This window comes from Sinocyclocheilus rhinocerous, unplaced genomic scaffold (assembly GCF_001515625.1).
Source record: "Sinocyclocheilus rhinocerous isolate Xijiao unplaced genomic scaffold, SAMN03320098_v1.1 scaffold1565, whole genome shotgun sequence".
In the NCBI taxonomy this organism is placed as follows: domain Eukaryota; kingdom Metazoa; phylum Chordata; class Actinopteri; order Cypriniformes; family Cyprinidae; genus Sinocyclocheilus; species Sinocyclocheilus rhinocerous.
Genome location: NW_015655464.1, coordinates 406603 through 419214, shown reverse-complemented (window position 1 = coordinate 419214; position 12612 = coordinate 406603). Strand labels below are relative to the sequence as shown.

The 12612-nt window shown below is 38.6% G+C and overlaps 1 protein-coding gene across 7 annotated transcripts in view; it reads right to left on the bottom strand.

Annotated features, from left to right (window-relative positions):
* The window catches only part of LOC107718333 (protein RUFY3-like), a 16493-nt gene extending 5404 nt beyond the window's left edge, over positions 1–11089 (bottom strand). For 2 of the 7 annotated variants that reach the window (XM_016525367.1, XM_016525373.1), the window contains exons 1-14: positions 10897–11089; positions 10537–10832; positions 6461–6520; positions 4110–4283; positions 3798–3915; positions 3603–3704; positions 3379–3502; positions 3159–3223; positions 2983–3048; positions 2804–2873; positions 2035–2127; positions 1778–1861; positions 1478–1645; positions 324–421 (exon numbers count right to left, since the gene is read on the bottom strand). In XM_016525367.1, the coding sequence (XP_016380853.1) occupies positions 324–421; positions 1478–1645; positions 1778–1861; positions 2035–2127; positions 2804–2873; positions 2983–3048; positions 3159–3223; positions 3379–3502; positions 3603–3704; positions 3798–3915; positions 4110–4283; positions 6461–6520; positions 10537–10832; positions 10897–10928 (1550 nt within the window). In that variant the 5' untranslated portion in view covers positions 10929–11089. Of the gene's footprint in view, positions 1–323; positions 422–1477; positions 1646–1777; positions 1862–2034; positions 2128–2803; positions 2874–2982; positions 3049–3158; positions 3224–3378; positions 3503–3602; positions 3705–3797; positions 3916–4109; positions 4284–6460; positions 6521–8379; positions 8968–10536; positions 10847–10896 lie in introns of those variants that run through there. The other 5 variants (XM_016525368.1, XM_016525371.1, XM_016525369.1 and 2 more) reach the window with 5 other exon arrangements.
* Between the last annotated feature and the right edge of the window lie 1523 nt (positions 11090–12612).

Below are 12612 nucleotides of genomic sequence, written 5' to 3'. Positions count from 1 at the left end.
GTATTGGCCCGAGTCTGGGTACTGAAACTGATCCGACACTGGGTCACAATCATGACGACATCTAGCCAGTACTAGTCTTGTAAAAAAAAAAAATATACATATATATATATATATATATATACACATATATATATATAGTGCAAACAGTTCATACAGACAGTAAGATGTTCTTTAAATTATTACGCTGATAAAATGTTATATATTGTTTATTGAAATTAGAAAAGGCATTTCACTCGTGCTCTCAGACTTTTGGACCCCCCTCTTTGTTTTGCAGTGTACATGTCATGTTTAAATGCTGTGCATATGCAGTTAAACTCCTTTACCTGCTCTCCAGCTGTTTAATAATGCTCCCCATCTGGTTTGTTTTCTCCTCCAAGCGGCTGATGATGTCACTCTTCTGTTTTGCGCTGGCCTCTGAGCTCTACAAGCCAGACAAACACAAACACAAACACACTGCATCAAAAATAAATGCAGTTTTGCTACATTAGATAAGTGGTACTAATCTAGTTGTAATGTTCTTAATCTTATTAACAATTCAACACATACAAGCCATGTGAAGCAGCAGCAGAATTCAGACAGATGAATAGAAAGTCCTGAAATTTTAACACACTACAGGTGCATCTCAATAAATTAGAATGTCGTGGAAAAGTTCATTTATTTCAGTAATTCAACTCAAATTGTGAAACTCGTGTATTAAATAAATTCAATGCACACAGACTGAAGTAGTTTAAGTCTTTGGTTCTTTTAATTGTGATGATTTTGGCTCACATTTAACAAAAACCCACCAATTCACTATCTCAACAAATTAGAATATGGTGACATGCCAATCAGCTAATCAACTCAAAACACCTGCAAAGGTTTCCTGAGCCTTCAAAATGGTCTCTCAGTTTGGTTCACTAGGCTACACAATCATGGGGAAGACTGCTGATCTGACAGTTGTCCAGAAGACAATCATTGACACCCTTCACAAGGAGGGTAAGCCACAAACATTAATTGCCAAAGAAGCTGGCTGTTCACAGAGTGCTGTATCCAAGCTTGTTTACAGAAAGTTAAGTGGAAGGAAAAAGTGTTGAAGAAAAATATGACCCCTTTAAACTACTTCAGTCTGTGCGCATTGAATTTATTTAATACACGAGTTTCACAATTTGAGTTGAATTACTGAAATAAATGAACTTTTCCACGACATTCTAATTTATTGAGATGCACCTGTATGTGACTCGGGCACCTCAAGTCTACTCTACTTGCTTCTTTATGTTGGCACTGTCATATCAGATCAGTTTGGTTGTTAACTCCTCCATAGTGTAACCTATTAATATGGGGAAGGAAAAAAAATATGTCCTGCTTACACGCAGCTTCCATGTGTGGAACAAGTCGGCGCTCCAGTGTTAAACTTGTGAATTGTGATAAGCGATTTCTAACGGAAAATAGCCAGGTTTAGTTATTCAAAAATGTAACTAAATAAGATGTTGACGCATACCTGTGACTTAATGGAGAGCTCATGGTTGAGTGTACGCATTTCATCTAACTGCTGTCTGAGTTCCACCAAAGCATCATGTTTTTCACAGATGTCTTTCTCTAGCATCTTCATGGACAGCTCCATCTCTTGCTTCATCCCTATCTGCACCTCCAGCTCCTTCTCGACATCCTACACAAACATACAAACACACTCTGTTTCTTAAGAATTCAGATTCTTCAGACTTGATTCTTTGAAGACCCCACATCAGAGATGAATCTGAAGATAAAGACAGTGATAAACACACATTAATGTTTTACTCACCAGTCTGAGCTGGGTTTCCTCTTTAAGCTGTTTGCGAGTTTCCCCAAGCACTTGACCGTTTGCAGTACCATCTGCCCTTGATACCTTCAAGAGAAACACATGTCAAATATCAGAGCAAAGAATGTGACAAAACCAAAAAAAGTATGTTATAACCCTACTGTGAACTACTATAAGCTTGTGGCTTGCTTTTGAATAATGAGTAGCAATCACTGTTGTTCTATTGAATGCTTGTTAACAATCAGCACTGTGTTGTTCACCTTGCGACTAGACTCCACTAAGTAAGAGCTTTCCTCCTTCACCCTTTCCAGCTCCTCCTGCAGAGTGATGATCCTGTTGTTTGCAACGGCAAGCTAGACACCAAGAACAACACATGCACAGACAGTTGGAACAAGAAATTGATTATTACTAGCATCTATTCACAGCTAGTTATCTTGTTATTTCTAAAGTGTTTTTGAAAAATCACTTACTCTGCCTTTAAGTCCCACAAACCACAGTAAGTGTGTCAATAAACCACATACACTACTATCATTAAAAAATCTGGGGTAAGCACTTTTTTTATTTACTTATTTTTTGGAAAGAAATTAATATTTTTAATCACAAGGACGCATTAAACTGATCAAAAGTAATAGTAAAGACAGACAGTAAAGTTATAATTTTACAAAAGATTTTTTATTTGCTGCTGAAAATTCAGCTTTGCCATCACAGGAATAAATTACATTTTTAAATATATTAAAATTTTCAATTGTAATAATATTTCACAATGTTATATTTTTTAAATAAATTACTGCAGCCTTAGTGAGCATAAGAGAATTCTTTGAAAAACATGTTTTTTTAAATCTTACTGACCCCAAACTTTTGAACAGTAGTGTACAGTATACACAGCTGTGTGCATGAATATGTCATGTGAATTCAGTTCTGCTAACATGTAAATTATCTATCAGTTCTGTAAATCATTTTTCTCCTGTTTATTATACTCTTGTATTTACCACAACTTCAGTAATCCATTAAATTATAATTATTACCCACCTCCTCTGTAAGTTTTGAGTTGGATTTTTCCAGCGCATCCACTTTGGCTTGCAAGTTATTCACTGACGCACTGGGAAAGGGGAATTTAGAGTGACAATGTGAGATTGCTCATGCTTTCCAAATGAGCAGCTAGTCACAAACACACCCCACAAGGCTGATGTTGGGTAATGGGACTGCACCTTAAATGTCTGTTCAGTTCCTCAACGTAATTCTTCTGGTCAAGAATAGCTGTGATTTGTCCATCACTGCAAACAAAAAGCAGCTTTAGAGGAAGCTCTGAGATTTTCACGAGTAGTCCAAAACCTGTCAGACTAACACAATTAGCTTCCACTGAGGAAGTTGAATATGGACTCACCCCTCTGTGCTTTTGCTGCTGTGTGCACCGTCTTTCAGATACATGGAAAAATCTATGACTCCAACCTATTGAGAGAGTAGAGGAGATCTTATTACCCTGTATCACCTGTTGGCCAACACACACACTCAAAGAATAAAGAAAAATGTAACAAAGATAATGCTTTGTTCCATCATATATTGTCCTTCATTACTTGTGTACAGTTAAACTAATTAACAAATACCTGTGAGTCTAAATCTTCTCCCTTCATGCACAAGTTAGCATCAATGACATTCAGGCCCACCAACAGCCCAGCGATCACGGCTCCTTCCTCCTCCATCATAAGAGCATTGGGCTCATAGAATTCACTGAGGAACACAACAACAGCAAATATAAGACACTTACAAAACTGGGTCATAAAACCACAGTTATGGCTTTTATATTAAAGACCAAAAGCTGGAACTGTACCTGAGAAGGTCTTTTCGGTTGATGATGGTCTTCATGTAGTCTGAGAGCTTCTTCTGCATTAAAGCCAGACGAAGCCATGCTCTGCCTCTTCCTAAAGGGGTTCTGGTATAAAAGAACAACTTTAGAATCAGAAACGCAGTATGCATTTAAAAAAACAACAACAACAACATGTTCAAGTTGAAAATGTTTTCTTACTTGAGCCCAGGAAGGTCTTTGACGCTGGCTGTGATCTCACCAGCCTCTGGAGTCAACTTTTCCACAAGCTCCAAAGGACCCCAAAAAGACTTATTTTGACCAAGGAACGTCTTCTTACCTGAAAAAAAACGATATTTTTAGAAAAAAAAACAACTGAAAACAGACTGAGTATACACAGCATACCAAAAGTACTGTGCAAACAGTAATTATCAAAATTAATGAGCAGATGATTACATGATTATTGCGTAAAGGACACAAATGAATGATTACTCTGAGGACAGTGGAATTTGGGTTGGGATTTGTTGCACTTACTTTTAAGCCCATGTTTCAGACAGTGCTCCATGACGACAAAAAACTGCTGCAGTGGGGCATAGTCTGAGTCCAGTGTGCGGCCCAGGTTCAATGCAGACTCAATCAAGCCCTTAATGCTCAGCTTGGCCATATTCATCAGGTTAAGCCTCTCGATGGCAATGGGGTCCTTGGGATCTGGAAATCAAAAAATTCAAGCATGAATTAAAACATTGTGGTAAAATATGATTCAATTCTCCCACTGCGACTTCTCCTACACACAGTATTTAACACGGGTGTCAAACTCAATTCCTGGAGGGCCACAGCCCTGCAGATGGTGCGTTCCAAACGGGATATATCACCCTCCGAAGGGCACTTCGAAGTGAAAATAATCATGACCCCCATATTGAAAGGTTGTTCCAAACCGAAGTGCTCAAAACTGGCCACTTCAAAGGGCCCTTTGGAATGAAGGATTTCGAAGGGTACAACTGATGGACACTTCGGGCTCCCATGAGCATTTGCGCAGATTCTTTGCATGATGCCGGCACCTCCGTGTGGGCACGTGATGATGACGCAAGAAGGGCACTTCAAGTAACAGTTGTTTGGTCCCCTACACCCTTCAACCCTTCGAAGCTCTCACTCCGGAGGGTAAACCCTTTGAAGGGATTAGGGCATAGGGATGAGCCCGTCCGAATGGAACGCAGTTTAGCTCCAACCCTAATTAAACACACCTGATCCAGCTAATCAAGTCCTTCAGGCTCAATTGAAAACTACATGGTTTGTGTGTTGGAGCAGGGTTGGAACTAAACTCTGCAGGGCTGCGGCCCTCCAGGAACTGTGTTTGACACCCCTGATTTAACAGGTTTCAGCATGAGATATAAGCAATATATGAGGGTTTGGACTGGAGATTTTCTCAGAAAAAGACTTCATGAGAACTTTCCACTGACTGCGGCTACGTGTTTTCCTCCATGTCTGGCAAAGATTTATGAAATTCTGGTTGATGCGATGTGTAATGCATCAAATGCAGACAGATTTCATCCCACCATCTCAAACATGCCCAATCATGAATAAATAATAAGTGTGTTTTTTAACTGAACAGATGATTGTTTTGAAAGCTGTTGTTTTCAGGATAATCTCAATCCAACCTTACAATGCATCACAAAATAGATAAAGTACAGTAAATCAATTTTTACTAAACAGAATTTCGAGTTTGAGTTCTCAAGCCTCACCCTTTCTAAACCAAAACACACCCACAGTAATGCAATCATTTCAAGACTCTCAATCCATGTCTGTTCACGAATAGCAGTGACCTTTTTCATGAGGACATGCAAGGACTGGCAAGAAAAAAGCTGCTATACAGTATACAATTTTACATAAATATTAGAAATATATTTTTCTTTAAAATCACTTGGGTTGATTTTACAATGGGCCAAGATGGGCTCATTTGGCATTTAGTTAATTTTCTCATCTCAGTGCACTTAAATTGCACAAAAATGTCTCATTGCTTTTAGGTGTTGAGACAGGAGAAATGATCCAGGAGGCAGTGGGTCATTTTCACAGCACATTAACTTTTAAAATGAAAAATGATAACACGGAACAGTCTGTCAGTTTAAGTCTTGTCATTTCAGCCCAAATTTATTTTAAATGGCCATTACTCATTCAATAATATTGAACTGCTAATGCAACAACAAAAATGAACAGTAAAACCAACAGATTTTTACTGGTGTTTCAGTTTATACCATGTATTAAAGGCCTCCTTGTAGGTTCACACAGTCACACATAGTCAAGCCATAGCTTCATGTCTATGCAAAGGTTATACAAATCACAGAAACCATATTCTTTCACTGTAAGAACACAGAGATTGTTTTAGTGTGTGTTTTAGTGTATAAGAAGTCTCTGAATCATAAATATATTTTATGTCTCTTACAAGGTCTACAGGGACTTAATCTGAAGATCCAGAAATTGATCACTGATAATGCTGATAAAACCATGCGATCAACATGCCAAATCAGCCAGAGAATGGGGTGGGGCGGGGAGCCAGCCAAAGAAAACAGGCCAGACAAGAGGAATCCAGCAAAATGGGTGGCCAGATATTTTGCTAGCTACAAAGAGAGCTAGTGAAAAAAAGTCACAGAGACAAAGCTTTTGATGGAAACATCAAACCATAAGGAAGGTAGATAACAGATACTGAAGAAGAGACGAATAAATATAACATGAGCACAAAAGGTGAAGCTATAGAAGCTGTGGTGCAAATGTGCCATTCAGGGAGGCTGGTTTGTAAAGACAAGGCCACATGGCCACATCTGCTGTGGTTTTAGGATGGTGCCTGAGGCAGGGATGAGGTGGACTGGGGAGAGCGACACCACCATACGCACCTTTAAACTCATCAAGCATTCGCATTTGCTCCACCAAATCTGTGAAATCCTCCCATGAGTCTTTGCAAAAGGCAATGGAAAACAGAAAAAAAAGCAAAAAAGGATTGTGTCATGCACATCATGGGAATAAACCAAAGCAACAACAAGAGGGAATACACATTATGTTGTAGGAAATTTGGGTGTAGACTCTTATCTACAGAGCCAAGCTCACTCTCTCTCACTTTCATACAGAAGCACTACAACCGAGACTATTAATAGCAAACTGAGTGTTGATGGTCATTAAGAGCCACTATTATAACGTGTCAGCAAATCTGGATCAGAAGACAGTTACTATGAAGTAATTTGACTACACTAGACAAAGGAGCTCAAACAATGCTCTTCTTGTCCTGCAAGACTCCAGTGGCAACTTATCTAAACTGATTTGTTTGACAGAAAGCCTCGGGAAAGAATGTAATATTTCCTTTTCATCCACAGCACTGGAATAATATCTTTTTTGTTAGATTCGTTCCACGACAGCTTTAAAGGGATAGAACACCAAAAAAATAAATAAATAAAAATTTTACTCACCCTCACATTGTTCCAAACATCCCTGTATGACTTTCTTTGCAAACATAAAAGAAAGTTTTTCGTCCATAAAATATATTCTTTTATGTTCCACAGAAGAAAGTCACACAGGTTTGGAATGACATGAGGGTGAGTAAATCATGACAGAATTTTCATTTTTAGATGAACTGTCTCTTTAAGATTTTCTACAGTATGTCGCTTGGCTGAGGGGGAAAAAGAAAAAACAAAAACGAAGTCAAACCATAAATGACACTTAATGAGGCAGAGCACACCAAATACATTACAATAAACAGTTGCATGCAGTGAAACAAAACAAGGGCAAAATGACAACCAACCAATTACTGACTGATATGCATTTAATTGAAGAGAATATTTGTTGTAAAACATCTATGAAAAAAATATACTGGAGAGATCTCTGAGAAAATAGTACTCTCTTAACTCCCTTTGGCTCTGAACCCTGGGTGCCGAGGTGACACTAAAAAAGTCATTTGTTTATCACAATGTGATAGTGCGGAGACCAACAAGTCACACAGTTGTCTGCACGACCAACAAATGACTACTTCTGTAGTGTATAATCATCTCAGAGTACGACTCTCTAAGCAGACCTTATCAGATAATGTTTTCTATTCCTTGTCTTGCCACATGCCTGTTTCCTGCTCGCCCAATGCAGATAAAACACATTAGATTGAACTGTTGCTGTTAGTGGCTCCTGGTCACATCTTCTCTACTGCCCGTTGATCACATGCCTTCAAGACATTTGATTGAGTGGGAATCTCAGGCCCATCTCCAGGGCAGCAGTACTGTGTCCATATGATGTCCTCTTTTAACCTTTGGCAAGGTAAACCGTGACTCTCCAGTAATGCACTGGATTAGCAGAACAATTGTGAGCTCTGACACATCACTATTCTAGAAAACAATTTATTGCCTTATTTTTTCCTTTAGAAAAGTTATTTAAATGAAAAACAAATGAGAAGCAAATTTGCAAAATGCCTTTTATTTTTTTATTAAAATCAACAGAAAAAAATAACATATCCAACAATATTAAATTTGTTAAAGGTTCATTTTTATTTTTGTTTATTGGAGGTACTTTCGTTCTGAGGGATTTTCCGAACAGTGCAGTGCTCATGCCTAATTTGTGCAATGTGATAATACTTTAATTAGAATAAAATAGCACATGAACAGCTTCTCTCAAATCATTCAGTGGGAAGCAAACCTTCATGCACACTTGTGCTCCATAAAACCTACATTTCCAGGCAGGCCTGCGGGAACGCTGAGAGCATGATGGTGGAAGGTTGGGCCAGCACCGCCCAGTGCGATAACAGCCACAGAGGCCTAGTGATGCTGTGCGCGCCTACCTTCATGAGCCGGCTCGGGATCTGGCGTTAGCGAGATGTCATTGAGCTCGCGCAGGCACAGCCATTCGCCATCCACCGACACGCGGAAGTTGCATAGGTAGATGGTCTCTCTGGCAGCCTGTGTGATCTTGTCAGTGGTGGGGGTGGGGGCCTCGCTCTGGGGCGTCAGATCAGACATGGTGACTCAGCTGATAGCTGCTGCGACGACAACAACACTTACGATGACGGCCCTCAGTGAAGAGTTAGGAGCAGTGAATAGGAACAATGCCGATTTTTTTTTTTTTTTCCAAATCCAGTCCAAGCAAGAATCTTCTCCAGCACAAAGAAAGAATGAAAAAGAGAGTCAAGGAAAACAAAGAAGGAAGAAAGGGGAAAAATAAACAAGCAGTCCAGGGCAAACCTGACTGAAGGGATGCTATTCTTCTGGGGCTCAATGGCCTAGTGAATGAGCAGCGACAGCTAAAATCCTCCGTGTGAATAAAGGCTTCAGTGCTCTCTGGCTCAGCACAGCCAGGGGATTGAGATGCCGTGTGAGCTTCAGCGCAGCTACAATCAGAGATGTCTCTTTCTCTCTCTCAGTCCCTCCCTCACAGCCCAGCTGCTTGCATTCACCGGATTGGCTGCATGCGCTGCAAATGGGAGGGTGTTGACCAAGATGGCTGCCGTGATGCTGAGGAGGATTGTGGGAATCACGTGAGCAGATGGTGGAGAGGGGGGGGCACAGTTCCCGAGAGGCCTGTCAGATGCGGGGGGAGGTGGGGGTGGGGTGTGCTGTTGTCAATGATCCACATGCCGCACAAGAAAAGGGCGGAAGTCCTACTGATTGAGAACTAGAGCATTGCTGATAAAGCTGCTTTTTACTGGACAACAAGTTTAAGAGGAGCAAGCATGTACTTTGTGTCAAATTAATAAACATGATGCAAAAGTTATACAGATATTTGGTAAAAATGGTCACACATATCAACCACTAGCCATCCTGGGGTGGTACTGTAACCATTTGAATAATAACAAGGTAGACTTTCTTTTGTTAAACCAGTACCTTTGAAAAGAGAAGAACCTCATGTGCAAAGTCATGTAAAATGGCATTTGAATATTAGCAGTAATCTATTAGTCAAATTGTATTAATTATTTACAAAAGAAAAGCACTTATGCATGAAAACAATCAATTAGAAACACATTTTATGAAACTGCATTGGGTACGGACAAAGGTTTGGGGTCAGTAAGAAGGAATTCAGCAAAGATGCACTGAATTGAAAGTGACATTTATTGTGTTACAAAAGGCTCATATTTCAAATAAATGCTGTTCTCTTTTTTTTTTTTTAATAATCCTGAAAAAAAAAAGTGTACAAAAACATTAAGCAGCACAACAATGTTTTCACCATTAATAATAATAAGAAAAGCATAAAATATGCATATTAAAATGATTTCTAAAAGATGAAGTGGCACTGAAGACTGGAGTAATGGCTGCTAAAAAATTCAGCTTTGCCATCACAGCAATAAATTATATTTTAAAATGCACTAAAACAGAAAACAGTTATTTTAAATTGTAATATTTCACAAAATTATTGTTTCACTGTATTTTTGATCATATCAATGAAGAATGTAAGTACAGAAGACTTCTTTCAAAAACACAAAAAAAATTCTTACCGACCCCAAACTTTTGTAAGGTAGTGTATCTCTAAAACTATGCAGATAAATGAAAATACCAAATAAATTTTCACGTGAGAGTAATGTTACATCATTCAGTGATGCAGTTCTTAGCCAGATATGTCATTACAGATATTACCATAATACTGCTAAGTAATTCAGGAATAACTACGAATATCACGAATAATTTCTGATTTGTGGACATCTACATTCATACAGTAGGTGTAATCTTGTTTACATGCCAGCTGATGACAGTTTGTGCTAGCTGTAGGCAATTTATTTACTGATGAATTAGAAGTCATAATTTCAAGAAAAAAACACCAATCTAAGAAAGACAGAGCTAACAGTTACTGCAAACTTGCATAAACGCCGCAGTGGCTGTCATTATGCAATGTTGTTGACATTGAAACATAAGGCTTGTGTCAAATAATGCAGCATGTTCAAGTGAACCAAACACTATCAGATCTTATCAAACAAACCCATATGCAGACGATCATAACATATACTCACTTCTTGTTTTCTTGTTAGTCTTCTCAATCTGGAATTCATATCGCACTGGGACAGGAAGAGAAGAGCTCGTCTTTGTAAACTGTATACTTGAGTTATAAGTTAGCGCCTCCTTAAAGTAAATCACCGAGGCAGGGGAAAGCGACTCCTCTGGACTGTTGGCCGTATGTCCATCGCTGTCCTGCATGTGGGGTTTGAGAAATTCATTAGATGACACTAGAGTTTCTGAAACTTCAGTGCTGAGTTGCTCCGATGTTCCCGAGCTCTGGTCCGCCATCTTCAGTTCAAATTCATGTGACCTCTCTGCGATGCACTCTCCAGTCACAGATCAGCTGTTGCCAAACCGCCTCCTCTCCACCTCACCTCTCTGCGTCAACACACCCGTCCGCTAGCATTCAGCTCTCAGTGGAAACTAACGCTAAAGTGTATCCAAGACTCTTTAGGACAGTTAATACAGTACGACTGTATAACTTCTGTTGTTCTTAAATCCGTGGCCAAAACAATAAAGAAATAAAATTTTATTGTAGTACGGGTCATATGGTGTGACGCATATCATCAGCTGGGTGAGAGCATTTAAAGGAACAGCAGCAGCATCGTTCCACTTTAACCTAAATCAAAGTCTTGCCTCAATACAACGGGCGGACCAACTGTACAGTTCCATGATAGGCAAAATGTTACATTTATATAACTTTTATATCATATTGTTACAATTATAATTATAAAAAAGCTATGTTTGAGAGATATATGCAGTATTCTATTTTAAATAACCGAAAGAAGCCTCCACCAATCAAGGAAAGAATATAGCCTACAGTAGTCAACATTTGAAGTGGATCAAAAAAAGTTCATCAAAGTTGTCCTAAGACGAGAACGAGTATTGTTTTGGTTTTGGGACAACTTTGATGAAAGGTTTTGATCCATTTCAAATGTTGACTACTGTATACACACACACACACACACACATACATATATATTCACATATGTGTATATACTTGTGAGCCTTACTCTTTTATTTCTCAGAAAGAGTCTCTTAAATGCACTTTTCACTTTTAACTGTCTAGTAATTTCCCATAAACGTCAAAATAAATAGACCTTAGTTCAGTGGTTCATCCTGGTCCTGGGGACCCCTACTCTGCACATTTTGCACATACAAATTGTGCAGAATGGGGGGGTCCCCAGGACCAGGATTGAGAACCACTGCCTCATTTTTACAAATATGTAGATGCACCACTAGAGAGCGCAATCAGCAGCATTTTGGTTAAATGTCCTTTTACGCCTTTACGCCTTTTACATTTTAAGGCTAAATGTTAAGCCTTCAATAACTCCTAATTCTTCTAAGTAGATCTAAATTTTTTGCTACCCCTAGAACTTTTCCACTGGTAGAACATGGCTTTATTTGTCATGTGTTAATATAAATGAATTTATTTGGTTGTAGGTGCCCATGTACAGAAAAAAAAAATATATATTGTTTAAATTATTATATTATATTATATTATATTATATTATATTATATTATATTATATTATATTATAGTATAGTATAGTATTATATGGGGGTTCTCCATAACCTTTGGATAATGCAGGTGGCCAATTCTTACATCTTCTTTAAGCATTGGCCACCTAAATTATTTACAGAGAAAAATAAAATATTTGGGTTTTGTTTTTCTCTGTAATCTTTGGATAATGCAGGTGGCCATTGCTTAAAGAAGAGTTGCGTAACATGTCTTGTATGTGATGTCTTGTAGATATTTATTTTCGGGGGGATTGCCAGACTGCAGTTATTCCTTCAGCATACACTCACTAGAGGACTTCAGATTTTGCATAATTGTGTGTCATATGACGTAGTAAATCTTGTGATTATCTATACAGCTGCATTTCCCTTCTTATGCTGAGTTTTATTTTTCCTGTGTTCCTAGTTCCTAGTTTTTCTGTTCTATGATCCTTTGCTCATATGCTTTGTTCCATTTTCTTTGATTCCTGTGGGTTACGTTTGTTGGCTTGTTTGCTTAGTTTACTCAATGACACTGTCTGCTTGTGCATACACGTATCAGATTTACCCTTTTGGTTTTGTTAAACCGAAGAT